Source organism: Podarcis liolepis (assembly GCF_965112155.1).
Source record: "Podarcis liolepis genome assembly, chromosome: 17".
NCBI classification, from domain to species: Eukaryota; Metazoa; Chordata; class Lepidosauria; order Squamata; family Lacertidae; genus Podarcis; species Podarcis liolepis.
In genome coordinates this window covers 6,112,401-6,129,387 of record NC_139571.1, presented here as the reverse complement: position 1 = coordinate 6,129,387, position 16,987 = coordinate 6,112,401, and the positions used below count along the sequence as shown (strand labels likewise).

At 48.0% G+C, this 16,987-nt stretch overlaps 1 protein-coding gene across 4 annotated transcripts in view; it reads right to left on the bottom strand.

Moving 5' to 3' along the window:
* The window catches only part of SLC38A5 (solute carrier family 38 member 5), a 77,737-nt gene that overhangs the window by 18,028 nt on the left and 42,722 nt on the right, over nt 1–16,987 (bottom strand). For all 4 annotated transcript variants that reach the window (XR_014520785.1, XM_083483100.1, XM_083483098.1 and 1 more), the window contains exons 3-10: nt 15,686–15,770; nt 11,857–11,972; nt 11,000–11,073; nt 9,943–10,035; nt 9,246–9,327; nt 4,513–4,595; nt 2,183–2,241; nt 1,823–1,975 (exon numbers count right to left, since the gene is read on the bottom strand). Coding sequence is in view for 3 of the 4 variants with exons in the window: in XM_083483100.1 (XP_083339226.1) it covers nt 1,823–1,975; nt 2,183–2,241; nt 4,513–4,595; nt 9,246–9,327; nt 9,943–10,035; nt 11,000–11,073; nt 11,857–11,972; nt 15,686–15,770 (745 nt within the window). In the remaining variant the exon portion in view is untranslated. The remainder of the gene's footprint in view (nt 1–1,822; nt 1,976–2,182; nt 2,242–4,512; nt 4,596–9,245; nt 9,328–9,942; nt 10,036–10,999; nt 11,074–11,856; nt 11,973–15,685; nt 15,771–16,987) is intronic.

Here is a 16,987-nt window from a genome sequence, read left to right as displayed (position 1 = left end):
ACGGGAATTAATTATAGCAAAGGCTGTTCTGATATTACCTGAGAAGTTCGTCCCTAAATATGAAACCTGTTCCTGAAGTTTATACAGTGGTGCCTCGCAAGACGAAATTAATTCGTTCCGCAAGTTTTTTCTTCTTGCGAGTTTTTCGTCTTGCGAAGCACGGTTTCCCATAGGAATGCATTGAAACTCAATCAATGCGTTCCTATGGAGACCGTCCAGGGACAGAGGGGAAGCGCCGCGGGCCTTCCCCTCTGTCCCCGGACCTGTTTTAAAGCCACTAGTATGCCACCCCTGAGGAGAAGTGGTCCTTCATGGAAATGTTGCCCATTCCTGGTTTAAACTACCTTGATATGTTTTATGAGTAAAAGTAATCCTAGCTTCATTCCAGAATTACAGTATCTGATGTTTACAGAAACATTTTGGAAACAGAATTGTCAGGGGTTGGCTTCGTAATTTCCTCAAACTTTTTGGAGTCCTCTGTCCATAGGAAGCCCAAGTGAGCCAGTAGTTTTTACTCAAGTTTGCTTGGCATTCTTCTTCCTCACTTACTGGAGAATTAAATGTCTTCCTTGTATTTATGAAGTAAAAGGTAAAAGGTAAAGGACCCCTGGACAGATTAAGTCCAGTCAAAGGCGACTATGGGGTTGCGGCAAAAATCTCGCTTTCAGGCTGAGGAAGCCAGCATTTGCACATAGACAGCTTTTCCAGGTCATGCAGTCAACATGACTAAACCGCTTCTGGCGCAATGGAGCACCATAACAGAAACCAGAGTGCACAGAAACACTGTTTACCTTCCTGGCGCAGTGGTACCTATTTATCTGCTTGCACTGGCATGCTTTCAAACTGCTAGGTTGGTAGGAGCTGGGACAGGGCAAAGGGAGCTCACCCCATCGCGGGGATTCAAACTGCCAACCTTCTGATCAGCAAGCCCAAGAGCAGAGGTCAGCACTCTAAGGTCTGTGGGCCGGTTCCGGCCCCAATGGGTTCTGGATCCGGCCCACAGACGGTCCAGAAATCATCACATGGTTCTGATTCATATCGTTCGGAAATTACTTCTGCGCAGGCACGGTTTTCGGCATCTGGGCATGCACAGAAGCGATTTCCAGCGCCGTGGACATGTGCAGATGTGATTTCTGGCTTCACGCTGCGCCGGCCCGGCCCACGGACAATCTCCATGGGAGTGATCCGGCCCATGCCCGGTATGCCTTGCCGACCTCTGCCCAAAAGGCTCAGTAGTTTAGACCACAGCACCATCCGCGTCCCTACTTCAGACCCATGTCTGAAGTATGCACACACACACACACACACACACACACAGGTTATCAGATCTCCCATAAAAACCTACAAGTTCACTTCTAAGCTCCTCATTTGATGCAGTTTCTCTATGCCTTGCAGCCACTTTTTAAAAATAACCTTTTTACTCAAAATCAAAACAAAACATATTATCCAGAAACATATCATCCTTATTCCGCCCCCCATTTTTACTCCCTCCCCCCACAGAACTCACTCACCCCCACCTCCCTACTTCCCTCATTTCCAGTCTTTGATTTCTCAAAAAATGCTGTTTTCTGCATGTTACAAAGTTGTATAGATCCTCAAACTATTTAGCTGATTATTATCAATAAAAAGTTTGTGAATGTTTATTCAAAACCAGCCAAGGAGTCCAATTCGCTTTGTTGCGTCTTCAAATACTTTGTAAAGGGTTCCCATTCATCTTGAAAGTCACAGTTATCCTTGTCCCGTTGCTTGCATGTCAACCTTGCAGCCACTTTTAAGCCCCTCCACGTCCCCCAGAATCCTTTTCAGGATCCTTCCTACTAACCTGGGAGTTGACAGTGAAGACCTCAGGAGCACAGACATCATCATCATCATCATTGGACCCCAAAGTGCCATTGTTCCCATTATAGTAGACGGGGGGCTTTTCAGAGTGCGTCCCATTGAGGGGGCAGGGAATCTCAAATTTCTTGTAGATCACCTTTAAGGCGGGAATGAAAACTGATGTTGAATACCAAGCTTGGAAAAGGAGCAGGGAGTGGAGGGAGAAGCTGCCACAAAATTCATTTCTGTATTAAGTACTAGGAGCCCTGGATACCCATTTCCTATTACACCTGGCAGCTTATAAAGAAAACACAATTCTCCAGGTGGGAGAAGACGGCGCTTCTGAAAATTCCCATCAACTCACCGAGATGAGGAAGAAACACATACAGGTGAGGGAGAGCCCACTGGTATAACCAAGATAACCTGTGAGGAGAAGGAGGGAAAGGGAGGGAGGGAGGGAGAGAGGGAGAGAGAGAGAGAGAGAGAGAGAGAGAGAGAGAGCACATCAAGCTTCCACATAGAGTAAATGATAACAAGGATTAGAACAGGTCCTCTGTTCAGTTCTCTTCAACCTGCTTGTAAACAATGCCATTTCTTGCTCAACATGTTATCTCCATGCCATGGGTAGGCAAACTAAGGCCCGGGGGCAGGATCCGGCCCAATCACCTTCTCAATCCGGCCTGCAGACAGTCCGGGAATCAGCGTGTTTTTACATGAGCAGAATGTGTGCTTTTATTTAAAATGCATCTCTGGGTTATTTGTGGGGCATAGGAATTCATTCATATTTTTTTTTCAAAATACAGTCCGGCCCCCCACATGGTCTGAGGGATGGTGGACCGGCCCCCTGCTGAAAAAGTTTGCTGACCCCTGCTCCATGCCAACAAAAACAGCACCTGTTGGACCTCTCTCTCTATTGTTCTGCTAAAAGGCACAAGAACCCTGATCACAAACAAACAAACAAACAAACAGGGTTAGGGCTAGGGGGAATACTTGAAATTTCTGCAGTTTTGCCGGACTAGGAAGCACATTTAGGCCACCCTATAGAGGGGAAGTTGGGGGGATAGGGTGAACATATTTATTGGGTGCTTCCAGAACACCACTATTTTGTGACGGGGTTCAATGGCGCACCAACAAATTCAGGTTGCACAACTTAAGGTGAATAGGCACTGTTGCAAAGCAAACCAGCTTCCCCTAAAAGAATCGATACTTTTTTCGCAATAAGGAAAAGTGACAGAAAAATGCACTGGATGGCGTGAGATAACGCTTGCCCGACTTCCACGCAAACAAATCAGAACCAAGTGTTACATGAAAAGCTATTGCTGTCTAACCTCTCTGCAAACTTTGTGCCAACAAACCAGAATGAATGCTCCATAAATAGGTTGGCTGGAAGGGACTGCCGTGATTCACATGGGCAAAGGTCTGCTTGCAGTGGAGACAGTGGCTTCCTTAAAAAATATTAATTACAGTGGTGCCTCGCAAGACGAAAAGAATCCGTTCCGTGATTCTCTTCGTCTAGCGGTTTTTTCGTCTTGCGAAGCAAGCCCATTGACGCATTAGAGGATTAGCGCTATTAGCGGCTTTTAGTGGCTTTTAGCGGCTTATCAGCTTATCGGATCAGCTGATAAGCGGCTTAGCGGCTTAGAAAAAGGGGGGGAAGGAAAAAAACCCCGCAGGAACTCGCAAGACATTTTCGTCTTGCGAAGCAAGCCCATAGGAGATTTGTTTTGCGAAGCACCTCCAAAACAGAAAACTCTTTCGTCTAGTGAGTTTTCCGTCTTGCGAGGCATTCGTCTTGCAGGGCACAACTGTACTTGATCAGGAAAGGGCGTGTGTGTGTTGTCTGTGAAAGGACCCTCTTAATGGTGGCCACGGACCACCCTATCTTCATTCCAGGAACATTCTGGGAGCACAGAGGTAAGTGGCAACCTACTCTAGAAGTAAACTTTGACACCTATTTATTTACTTCAAATAAATTTCTTAAGACTGGCCCAACCCCCTGCAACAGGACACATAGATTCTTCTTCACCCGCAACATTTCCCATGGGCATGCAAACATACAGTAATTCCCCAGAGGAAGTAGCAGGTTTGACCGGACAGTGTGAGAACAGGATGCTACTCATATGATGCCAAAGCCGATTCCCTCCAGCAGAGGGCAGGAGAGACACAAACAACATTGCCTTCAACTCTCAGGGAAGAAGGAAGGAAATGTTCACTGCAGTGACACACACACACACACACACACACACACACACACACACACAGGGCTGTCTTTAGCATATGCACCACCGGGGTGCAAAGATCTGCCCAGCGCCCCCAAATTAAACATTATTATGACTCACCCGCCAGAGCGCCGCTTGCAATCACACGTGCTGCCATTGCTGCCTAGCGTCTGCCCAATCAGCGGAAGCAGCCACCTGTCACTCACAATTGCCGCAGCGGCAGCCAATACACAGCGGACATTGCCGCAGTCACCAATCGCCGACCAGGTAGATAGTTTAGAGCTTAGGCAGCTTCAGTGATAGGTGCCTGCTGCCCCCCAGAATTCGGCGCCCAGGTGCCCCGCACCGCTGGGTAAAAACGGCCCTGCAGACACACACACACACACACACACACACACACACCCCGTGGCTGGGCCATTGCTTATCCAAGTGTACCCAAGCAAAACACCAGGGACAGATGCTCTCCACCACTTACCCAAATGTTTCATCATAGCCAGGGGCAGGATGACACCAACGCTGACAACGATGATCAAGACATTCCCGTTCATGTACCACTCGCTGAAAACAAACAATATCAAGGTCACAACAGCCAATGGATGCTATGTTTTCCCCCTCAGGTGAACAGAGGCAAAAGTAAGCAGGGCTCCTGTCCTTTAACCGTTGCATCCAAGAGGGAATTTGGGCAGCTTTTCTCGCCTTTGTGCAATGAGCTTGAATTCCCCCTTCTGCACAGTGGCTGGGAAGCACAGGGTCCCGGTTCTCCTTGGCACTTGCTCACTCAATCCCGTCCCCTCCGTTAAGTCTATATGGATATTAATGAGCAAGAACAACCAGCAGAATACTTCCGAGACAGGAAGCCATGTTCTTTGTGCTGTAACAAAAAGCAACAAACACACCTGGCACCCTCAAGGTCTAGCTGCTTTTATAAACTGTTGGAAAGCTGGTGTCCATGTCATCAGAAAGCTTGTGCCCATGGCAAATGCCTTTTAAAGTTATTTCTGCTGCAACAGACTCAGGTTTGCCATTCCCTGCTACTGCAATGTGCTCTGCCTGGGACTTCCCTTGGGATGGATCTAGTAGCCGCAGATAATGCAGAATTTTGCAGCCGGGCGGCTGAGAGGAGCCGCTGGGCATGCACACCTTACGCCAGTGCTGAGGATGTGCACTGGTTGTCAGTCAGCTACCGGGTCACGTTGAAGGTCTTGTTGACACACAAAGCTCTGAACAACTCAGGTCCCTGAAAGATCACCTGTCTTGTAAGCCTTTGCGGCATCACACCCTACAGAATATCATAGGGCGATGGCCCGAAACAGGCACTTTCTGTTATTGCCCCTGCACTGTGGAATGTGCTTCCCTTTGCCATACAGGGGGCTTCATATGTCTTGGGAATAATTATCTTCTGCCCAGGCTTTCTCTGACCCATGAGATCAGACCCTGTTTTCCATCCTCTGGATTTCTGTTTCATTGATTTTTTGCATGTTTTTATGTGTTTCTATATTTTGGTTTTAACCGTTTTAAGATGTATTTCTATTTTATTTTTAAATGGTATATAGTTTGTTTTTAGACTGCACTTCTTAACTAGGAAGTTTGTAAGTTATCTTGGGTACCAAATGCTAGGAAAGGCCCTCTGCCAGAAACTGGGAGATCAAGCAGCTCTCAAGACGAGATGGAACAGCGCTGGATGAACCAGACTGTATAAGGGAGCCTCAACAGAATATTGATAGCTTTAATTTTTAGTTTTCTAAAACAAACTTTCCTAACCCCAGTGACTCCAAGTGGAGGCATGAGAATAAAAAACCACAAAGCATCTTCTAGACCAGGGGAATACCCTGAGACAGCATTTTGCGGGAAGTGAATTTAACTGTACACAGTGACCACCCCCATCCCCTTTTAGTCACTCCACATAATCAGCCAAAATACAGTCATACCTCGGGTTGAAGTAGCTTCAAGTTAAGTATTTTCGGATTGCACTCCACGGCGACCCGGAAGTAATGGAGCTTGTTATTTCCGGGTTTCACCGCTCGCGCATGCGCAGATGCTCAAAATGACATCACGCGCATGCGCAGAAGTGGCGGAATACGACCCATGCAATAGTACCAGAAATAGTACCTTGGGTTAAGAACTTTGCTTCAGGATGAGAACAGAAATTGTGCTCTGGCGGCGCAGCGGCAGCAGGAGGCCCCATTAGCAAAACTGGTGCTTCAGGTTAAGAATAGTTTCAGGTTAAGAACGGACCTCCGGAACGAATTAAGTTCTTAACCCGAGATACCACTGTTTAGGTGTAGCTTTTCTTTTCCTTATGAGTGAAATGGAAGGCAAGTTTTCTTCTACCCTGCTCCGTGAAGCCCACCAAGGACCCTCCCAGCTTCCAGGGCTACATTCAGCCGGCACAATGGACACCAGAACTCTGTAACTTGGCACCATCTTTTCTATATCTATCTTTTCAATAGCCAGTGTGGCAAAACGGTTAAAGTGTTGGACTAGGAGCTGGGAGAGACCAGGGTTCGAATCCCCGCTCAGCCATGAAGTTCAATGGGTCACAATCTCGCAGCCTAACCTACCTCACAGGGTTGTTGTTAGGATAAAATTGGGGGTGGGGGTGGGGAAAAGAACCACGTACACCACCTTGAGACTGTTAGAAGAAAAAGGTGGTCTATAAATATGTAATAAGTAAATAATATTTATTCAACTAATGGGCCCACTTTCTCCAACAGTAGCAGCCCTGGGCCTCAAGGCTGACTGAGCAGGATTCTCCCTCACAGAAACATAGCATTTTGATTTACTGTTTTTAACAGCTGGGAGTGAGAGGTTCAAACAACATGTTACACAACACAGCTATGTGAAACATTAGCCAGAGGTTACTTTGCCACGAGGCAGCCTTGGGGACGGGGCGGGGGGCTGATTTTTGGTGCAAATGCGGCAGGGAACGGAGGGGCGCTTAACCTTCTTTCTGGTCACTTTCCTCTGCAAAAACTCCTTCTTTTCCAGCCACTTTTCCTCCTTCCCTTTATCTCACTCTGGACTGGATAATGTTACAAGACAGCTGTGTTTCGATGTGGTAGTTTGGCCCCAGGTTCAAAGCGAACATCAAATGCAGGTGTCAAGGGGAAGGTTGTAATTCACTTGGGGGGGGGGGATGTGCCCTACGCGTTTCTGTTTGAGGGGGATCGGGTCCTCCGATTCAGGACACTGCTGAGGAACGGCTGGGGGCAGAAGCTCTCTTGCTCAGGGCCCAGAAGCTCTCTTGCTCAGGGAAGGCATGTGAAGAGGGCAGCAAGCCCCACGCTGCCGGGAGCCATTTATAGAAGGGAAATGGAGCCAAAAAAGGCCAGCTGCTTCCCTCCATAAAACGGCCCCGAAGGCCTCACAGCAGAACTAGCTTGAAGGGAAGGGCCAAGATTGGGGGGGGGGGGAGAGAGAAGGGGAAGAATCCTGATCCACTTTCATCGCGGGTCACAGCGGTCCTACGATGGCTCCAGAGGGAAGATCAATGCAGGTTCAGATCCTTAAAATAACCACGGATGTGATTGGGTGCTGCCCCCAAGTTGACTCTGAGCTGAAACTACTGGGTGTTTTCACTGGCTAGAAAACGGATTTTAATTTAAAAATCTGTTGGCCAACTGTTAGTAAATTGAAATCACACACAAAAAAACCCTCCCGTGGAATAAGCCGAGGGATGCGTCCAGGCAGGGCCAGGGAACCCTGGGGTGACCTTCCAGGACTCCAACTCCTATCAGCCCCCACCAGCAGAGACAGTGGCCAGGGATGCTGGGAATTCTAGTCCAGCTAATATCTGTAGGGCTGCAGGTTCCCTATGTCCACACTAGGGGTTGTGGAAAAGGGTGTTAATTGCTATAGTAGTACTTAGGGGTCAATTCTGGTTGTCCTCAACATGGTGCCTATAGCAGTAATGATGCCCAGGAAGGGAGGGAGGAAGGAAGAGAAGGAAGGAACTGAAGACCGTGTGTGTGTGTGTGTGTGTGTGTGTGTGTGTGTGTGTTCTCCTCTTCCTCTGGGAGTTTGAGCTATTGTTGTTGTTTATTCCCCTCTCTTTCTTGACAACAGCGGAGTGGGGGGAGTGTTGGTGTTTGGTCCCCCTCCTTGCAAGGGTTCTTCTGTATATACCTGAAGAAGTGAGAAGTGAAGTTACAGGGAACTAGGCAGAGGGCCTTCTCGGTGGTGGCACCTGCCCCGTGGAACGCCCTCCCACCAGATGTCAAAGAAATAAACAACTATCTGACTTTTAGAAGACATCTGAAGGCAGCCCTGCTTAGGGAAGTTTTTAATGTTTGACGTTTTATTGCATTTTTAATATTTCGTTAGAAGCCGCCCAGAGTGGCTGGGAAAACCCAGCCCGATGGGTGGGGTATAAATAAATCATCATCATCATATGTTGTTGTTTTCCCCTCCACTCTGGAAGTTTGTGCAGGGGTGGACTTTGGCAATCTTTCACAAAATGGCGCCCTGAGCAAGACCAAAATTTGGCACCCTCAAATGGATCTAGTGGATCTCCTCAATTTGGTGTCCCTCAGCTTGGCACCCTGTGTGGGGCAACCACCCACACCACCCTAAACCCGGACCTGGTTTGTGTTTGTTGTTGCCCTTCCTCAGCTCTGGGGCTCTGATGCTTCCCACCCAAACACCCACGTTCTGTTTCTTGGTTTGCCATCCCATTTCCCCCTGCCAGCCATATTTCGTTCTGGGGTCTGTTTGCTTGCTTTCCAACCTCCTTCTCTCTGGGTGACAGATGTTTTTGTTGCATTCGCACCCCTCTCCACACACACACACCCTGCCTTGGAAAGATATGGACTCTGTGTATTTTCCCTTTTTCCTGCTCCCAGCCAGGCTGCCTCCCTCTCAGCATCTACAAAACACCCCCCCACACACACACACACATTGTGAGCAAGCAGGGGAGGGGCCAGCAAATCGTAGCAGAACACACTTCCACAGGCATTTTGTGGTCTGCCGTGGCAACCATTTTGTTGCGGTGCTCACAGTTCTTTTTGAAAATGCCAAAAGCGCTCAGAAAGGTTGCAGATGGTCAAGTGAGGCCCTACTAAGTCACCTTCTATTTCTTTTTGGATTAAATTTGTACACTGAGCGTGGTCACTGACCCTTCCTAATTTTTATTTAAAAAGAAAACAGAAACAACAGAGGGGGAAAGGTCAGTGCAGGACTAAGAATTGAACTGGAGGTTGTTTTGCTTACCCGTTGTCCCCTGACAGCCCTAAGAAAGTTTGGATCACGAGTGGCAGCTCAGATTTAACGATAAACAGGTAGCTGGACATTGCTGTGAAAAGAAAAAGCTGTCAGGAGGATTTCCCTTCTTGACCCGGCAGGAGGAGAGCAATCAGCAGGGCCGCAGGACAAAATTTTTCCACCATTTCGCATACAACCCAATCAGGTAGCAGGTATGATGCGGAATTCATGAGAAAATGACCAGAGTTTCGGCACCCTATACAGTTCTTTGCCCACACATTCTCTCCTGCTAGCATAATACAGGATAAATTTGGCACAGACAAATGGACTAAATGTTCAGGGCAGTATCCCGGTAACATGCCCTGTAAGCGCAAGGATTTCCACTTGCACAAGGAGACTTTCTCCTCCTCTAATCACCCTGTGCAAGCCCCACACCCTCCCAAATCTTCTACGAAGGGTTGGGGGAACCCCTGGAGCTGTTTGGGGGGGGGTTGCATGGAGGGGGGGAGAGCGGGAGGAAGTTCTACTGCACAAACAGAAATGAATGGATGGGATGCTTCTTGCCATTATGTTGGGAGACAATCAATAATGCCTACAGGTTGTGGAGCACCAGACTTTGGGGGGGGGTGTCGGGTGGGCTTTGTGTTACCGTGACAGATTGTTTCTTAGCCTCACAGAACATCTATGGGTCAGAGCAAGCCCTTACCTCCTATGTTGTGTATTGAGATTATCACAGCTGCAACCACTTTGCCCCCGTGGCCAAAAGCCCGGAGTCCCAGCTGTTCGTAGGCTCTAATTCCTAGATGAAAAAGAGAGATGCAGATTGTTGTTGTTATTGTTTTTTTTTACAAATGGCTAGGAAATCACCTTACTTGTAACCCATGGCTCCCGGTTAGTGTCACTGGTCCTCCAGTTCAGCCACCTCCCCTCTATTTACCAGTGAAGCTTCTCCCATCATGAACATCGCCACTCCCCACCCCAGCACTCACGGGACAGTCCCTATCCTGCCTAGTCAGGAAAGTGTGCGATTCTACGTTAAGGCAGTGAAAGGAGGCCCAAACATGCTCTTGAGGCATAGCTTGCCTGGTCCCAGCTGACACAAAACACTACAGAGATCCAACTCAATTGCAAATGCCAACTCACCTCATGCCTCAATCATTTTAAAAACCAGGAATCTGGGCACTTTGGAAGCTGCAGGTGGCAGAAGTTGTGCAAGAGAGGCTGAGGAGAACGTTTAAAGCATGGGTTTCTCTGCCATGGCTTGTCAGATTTGGCAAGTGTTGGTACTGTTCTAAAAGCCTTCAAAGCCTCTTCAGCCAGAGGCAGAACTGAGCCTTGGTGAAGACTTGACTTTTTATCCCCAAAAAAGTTTTTGGTTGAGTTTTCACTGAAATGAGGTTGCATTTTAATGTTTTAATGTTGTATTTTAATCTTGTTTTTTAAGCTTTATTTCAATCAATTGTTTTTATTTGGTGTTAGCTGCCCTGAGGGAGGGCGGGGTATAAATAAAAATTATTATTATTATTATTATTAGTAGTAGTAGTATTAAAAATAAAGATCTGTGCACTCACACATACAGCGTGTCAGCGAAACCCTTCTTGAACCAATTCCAATTCTCCTCTAAAGACACTGTCTGACTCTAGACAGAGGAATGAAGTTTCCTACTCCCCACGGCCAGAACACCTTTGATTTGTGCCTCTTGGGGCGAGTACAGATGACATCCGAGGAGCAGCAAAGGGCTTCTACCGCTGCCCACAACTTACCCACAACGCCAGCGCATTTCAGCAGCAGGTGGATGGAGTAGGAGGACAGCAAAGCAATGCAGATCAGAAGCACCCTAGTGAAGAGATGGACAAAAGCAAGCATCAGCCACACACTGTAGTCACAGGGGCAAGTTTCAAATCCAAACCTAACTCCCTCCCTTCCCGCAGCCAGGCACAGAAATCCCAGAGGCCACAGAGTCCTATCAAACCTCAGACCAGGGCAGTCCAACGTTTCATACCAAGTGGGCTACAAGTGTACTTTGATGTGGAACTTCTGTGCTGCACGCTTGTCTTGTTGGGAAGATGGGGAGCAAGGCCGACATTTGTCCTAGAGCCCTTCCACCTTTTCCCCAAAGCTGGGAAAGCTCTAAGTAGGCTTTAGGGAGGAGGCTCTAGGACCCTGGCAAAGCCTCATGCCTCCTTCCCAACATCTCACTTACCCAGATGTGGGAAGCCAGGGCGAGGGCTGGGCAAGGGCGAGAATCAAATGTTGGCAAGGGCAGCCAAAAAAGGCATTGAGGGCCGAATGTGGCCCGAGGGCCATGTGGTGGAGCGCCCTGCTCCAGGCAGCACATCTGCTTCACATGCCGAAGGTCCTGGGTTCCATCACTGGCATCTCAGGTGCCTGAAAGCCTGGACAGCCGCTGCCAGTCCCTGCAAATGCTACCGAGCTAGACGATCTGGCTCTGTGTTGGGAGTTTGCTGCTCTGCTGTACTCCCCAAAGGCAGCTCTGTGCGTGCTGCCCTGCCAATGGCCTGTGCCCTTGGGTGGGATGAGTGGGGCGCGTTCCCACCCGCTTCCTTCTCCCCAGGGCTTTGAAGCCTCCCTGGCCGGTGTGCCAGGCAGGGGCACTCACACAAAAAGGACGATCCCCGTGTTCCTCATGGCGTAGGCCAGGCCCAGGATGCCGCTGCCCATGATGGCGTTGCTCAGGTTGAAGACCGACATTCCGAAGGACGTCTTTCCCTCAAACTGCAAGTCAGAGGGGAGGGAAGAGTCAAAAATCAGGTCAGAGAAAAATGGTGGGGCACACGCAACACAAGCAAAGGGTTTCGCTTCTGTGGAGGGGGAGAGTCCGTGTTGTGGAAAATGCATTGTTAACAACAACAACAACAACAACAACAACAACAACAACAACAACAACAAAGCACAGCAGGGAAAGGGAGCCATACGACTTCCTGGACTACAGCTCCCATCATCCTTGACTGTTGGTTATGGTGGCTGGGGCTGATGGGAGTTGGGAGTCCAGCAATATCTGCAGGGCCACAGGTTCCCCACTCCTGACGTAAAGGGACTGGCGCCTATGACAGAGTCTAGGAGCCAGGAAGAAACTTGGAGAACATGATGTTCATGCTGGTAGTTGGGCCAGGGGTGGGGGTCTTGGCTGGTAGGAGCCATGTGGGAGGCAAGGCATAGTGCAAACATTTAGACCAGCCTTCCTCAACCTGATGCCTTCCTGCTGTTGAAGGACTACAGAGCCCATCATCCTTAATCGCTGGCCAGAATAACGGGCTGATGGGGGTTGCAGACTAGGGGGAAACCTGGACGGTTGCCGACTGGGGAAGCTCCTCAGTTCAGACTGAGGACCTGGGAGATGCAGGGGCTTCTCTGCTCAGGCCTCAGAGGAGCTGGGGCAGATTGGACTAGTGAAAGCCTCTTGAAAGGCAGAATATGGGAGGGGGGCAGGAGGGGGCTTTAAACTGGCGGTACGGTTTTGACGCGCAAAGTATGAGGAGGAGAGACAACAGCAGGACTGGCAGTCAGCTTCTAGGAGAAGAATGGCCAGAGTTCAGAACAGACAGGTCTAACTCTTTGACATGGAAACGCAACTTTAGCATCCAACAGATACTGAACCAACCACTGAAGTCGGATTCAGAGGGACTGGCATCCTTCAGTGAAAAATTATGGCTGTGGGGTCTGGTTATCTGCTGGGTGCGTAGTTTGGCCCTCTGGGTTTGATGCCTCTTCTCTTAAAGAAATAATAATTTTAATAATACTCTAAAGAGACTTTTTAAAAGGGGACAATATGGCACAGACATCACCGGGGCCTGCCCACCCATGAGGCAAGCTGAGGGGACTGCCTCAGGCAGCAGCATCCATAGGAGCAGCATTTCCGACCTCCAAGAAAGGCATGGTGGCATCAATGGCTGAAGTAAAGATGTTGGAGAGCGGATCCGCTGCCTCCTTGGCAGCCCTCCCCCCAATGTGGCCTCTTGGCACCGCTGGTCTCCTCCCACTCCTAGGGAGGAAAGTGGGGGGGCTGCCCTCTGGAGTCTCCTGGGTTCTGTACTCACCCAGTGTGATTCAGAGCAGGCCCCTTCCCACACACACACCACTGCCTTTGATTCCCACTTCAACCACCAGGGAAGGTTGGCTTGACACCCCCCCCCTTTTGTGTCCAATGTAAATCTTCACTCCCCCTTTGCTCCCGGGTTGGGGGTGCGCCATTTTGTGGCCTCAGGTGTCAAACCGTCTTGGGCCGGCCCTGCGCATTACAGCAGGGACCAGTGTGCTGCTATTTACACCACAGATGAAATTCAACAGGAGCCCCCCAACACTGCTGCCTGCCACCCCCTACTATGCCTACAGTAGATGCTCTGTGCTACTGGAGTGGGGGCACAGAGGCAGAATGGCATTTCCCCATGTGCAAAATAAAGTTGACTCTGCATGGGAAACGGTACAATCCTGCTCCAGAGGCACAAGCTGCACGGTATTTGTCTGCTGCTTGAAATTTTTTTTTTTTGGCGTGTGAAAAAAAATGATAGAGATGTACAGGACTTGATGGACTGTTTGAGCGAAAGGCTCTGTTCCGATATGCGAGACTGGATGCCAGGCCAAGACCAAGCAGCCCCTATGGAAGGAAAACGCTTCAGCCAAAGAAGATCAAGAAGAAGACTGGCAAAATAAATTACTGAACTATGCAGGACTATTTATTACAAAAAATGACAATTGTTCAATGCATATTTTTTAAGCTTTGTGTACAGATTTTTACATTAGTATAACTTTTAAAAGTCACTTGTAATAAGATGAAGAAGGTTTTAAAATTGGATGGTTAAGTATATAAGGTTCTATGGATGTGCATAAACAAGTACCGTATTTTTTGCTCTATAAGACTCACTTTTTCCTCCTAAAATGTAAGGGGAAATGTGTGTGCGTCTTATGGAGCGAATGCAGGCTGCGCAGCTATCCCAGAAGCCAGAACAGCAAGAGGGATTGCTGCTTTCACTGCGCAGCGACCCCTCTTGCTGTTCTGGCTTCTGAGATTCAGAATATTTTTTTTCTAGTTTTCCTCCTCCAAAAACTAGGTGCGTCTTGTGGTCTGGTGTGTCTTGTAGAGCGAAAAATATGGTACATTATAATGGAACCAAGAGGGGGAGTGGAGGGAAGTCGACTAAAAATTTATGGTTTAATTTGGTTATGTATTTTTTTCTTCTCTGTTTTTGTTTTGTTTTGTTACTTTTGAAAAACCAATAAATTGTTATTAAAAAAAAAATAAATTATTTTTGAAGAGGTTCCTGTTGGTTGTGAGCCTGGAATCCAATGCAATGGATATAAATATGCTTATGTGCCCACAGTAAGCATCATTAATAGGAAATGGGCCACACAGAATCAGCAGAAATTAAAAAGAAAAGGGGCAAGCAAGTGAATGAAGGGAGAAACTGTGGACAATGCGGCAGAATCCGAAACCAGGGAAGAGAGACGGCGGAAGAAGATTGGAAGAAATTTAAGGACTATCTCGGGAAATACTACAAAATTAGCGAATGTTAAATTGATGTTGGATAGAATTTAAGTGCTTATCAGCTGTAATGATTAAGATAATTGGGGGGGGAATAAAGAAAGGTATAAAATTAAGTAAAAATTAAGGGTGAGGATTTGCTGACTGAATAATTTGAATTGGAATACAAAAAGGGGAGGTATGAGGAGGTCCGAGAAATAAGTTAAAAGAAAATAAGTGAATGAAATTATACGTGTTGTTAATTTTTTTTGTATTTTTTGTTTTTGTCTTTGTTGTATAATTTTTGAAAATTTAATAAATATATTTTTTAAAAAAAAAAGAAACTGTGGACAATGATAAAGACGAAATCTCAAAAAAGGAACTGGTTGCCTTGTTTGGGTGCAGCTCTTGCTACTTGGCTGTGCCACTGGAGATTGACTGGAGGGGTGCAATCACAATGCTTGAATGCTTCCCTAATATAATAAAATCCTTCCACATATAACAGTAGCATGTTGGGGAGAACAGCTCTTGTGGCTAGCCTCCTCTATGCCATGCTGGTTTTCTGTTGGCATGAACTGGTTTAAATGGGAGATCCTTCAATGCAGCCTCCCCACCTGCCATCTGAACGGAATAGCACCATCCAGGAAAAGCGATGGCATGCGATTCTCCTGGTGGCTTCAGCTCTGAAGTGGCCAAAAGGTGCATCCGGCAGAAATGAGGGCAGGAGGAAAGATGAGGAAAGCAAAGGTTGCAACATCCGTTGGCCATGCACAGAGCCCCTTGCCAACCCCATAAATTCTGAGTACGGAGGATCGTCCTATATATGGTTAGGGAGAGGGCATGTGGACTGTTAACTGGAGTTCAAAGAAAGCAGATATCCTGTACATTGGGACCTCTTAAGAATGGATGTCAAGAGTCTCAGTTTCTACCCAGGGTGAGATGAGAATATCTGGGCTCTACGGCCACCTACGTCAGTGAACTGGTTGAGTTTCTTGCTAGCAATGTGGGGCAGGAACTCCTCTTCCTCAGTCAAAGCACGCTCTTCTTCCTCATAGCTGGAAGGGAAAGAAACACAGAATCAGGGAAATGGACGCAGCCCCAGAGTTCGGCATCAGCAAGAACCCCAGGCTCCAAGCCTGCAAAATGGCTCTGTCTGAAACAAATGCATGCACATTTTGTATCCGTCCCCCGCACCGGGTGCTCTGTTCTGACAGCTCAGCAAGCCAGTCAATTCCCCCCATCAAATATTGTCGCTAGTTGATTTCCTGATATTTGGCTGCAGTGAAGGAGAATCTAACATCCCAGCGAGGAGCGGTCGTAGTTCAGCAGTAGAGCAGCTGCTCCACAGGCAGAAGGGTCCGGGTTCAATCCCAGGCACCGCCAGGTAGGGCTGAGAAAGAGACCCCTTCCTCAACCTCTGCCAGTCAGTGTAGACCATACTGGGCTATATGAGGCAATCTCACTGGCTGGATCATCACCTTGTCGTGCTAAGTGGGCTTGCATGTTCCTAAGACCCTTGTGAGCGAAGCCATCGGGAGTCACGTACTCCCAGCAGGGTCACCCAAGGCGGTAAGGTCAAAGGGAATGAGCTAGACAAAGAATGATCCAAGAAGTCCTCAACCTCAGAACAGGCGGGTGATAACAAGCGGTATGTTACAACGGCTGTGAAGGCGGATGAAGGCTGCAGCAGATAAGAATCTACCGGTCATTGTGATACTCATGCCATTGGAATAGAGAATGGATAGGCAAACTAAGGCCCGGGGGCTGGATCCAGCCCAATCTCCTTCTCAATCCGGCCCACGGATGGTCCGGGAATCAGCGTGTTTTTACATGAGTAGAATGTGTGCTTTCATTTAAAATGCATCTCTGGGTTATTTGTGGGGCATAGGAATTCGTTCATCCCCCCAAAAAAAATATAGTCTCCCCCCAACAACATCTGAGGGACAGTGGACCGGCCTCCTGCTGAAAAAGTTTGCTGACCCCTGGAATAGAGCCTTACTGCAAAGACTTTGTGTTGGTCAGCATGCACTGATCTACACACATAAAACAAATTCACGCACAGGCGTCTTCCAAAAACCCATTTTATGGAAGACAATCTTACTCAGCTACGAGCGATCACCAAAGAAGAAGATATGAGGCAATGGTCTGGCTCAGAGTAAGGCTGTTTCCTGTGTTCCTATTCTGCTTGAAGAACCAATCTGCTGCCTACGGAGCACACCTTGCCTTTAAAAACTGGCCTTTGTTTCTTAATAGTCTCAGTTTCTTTGCTTCG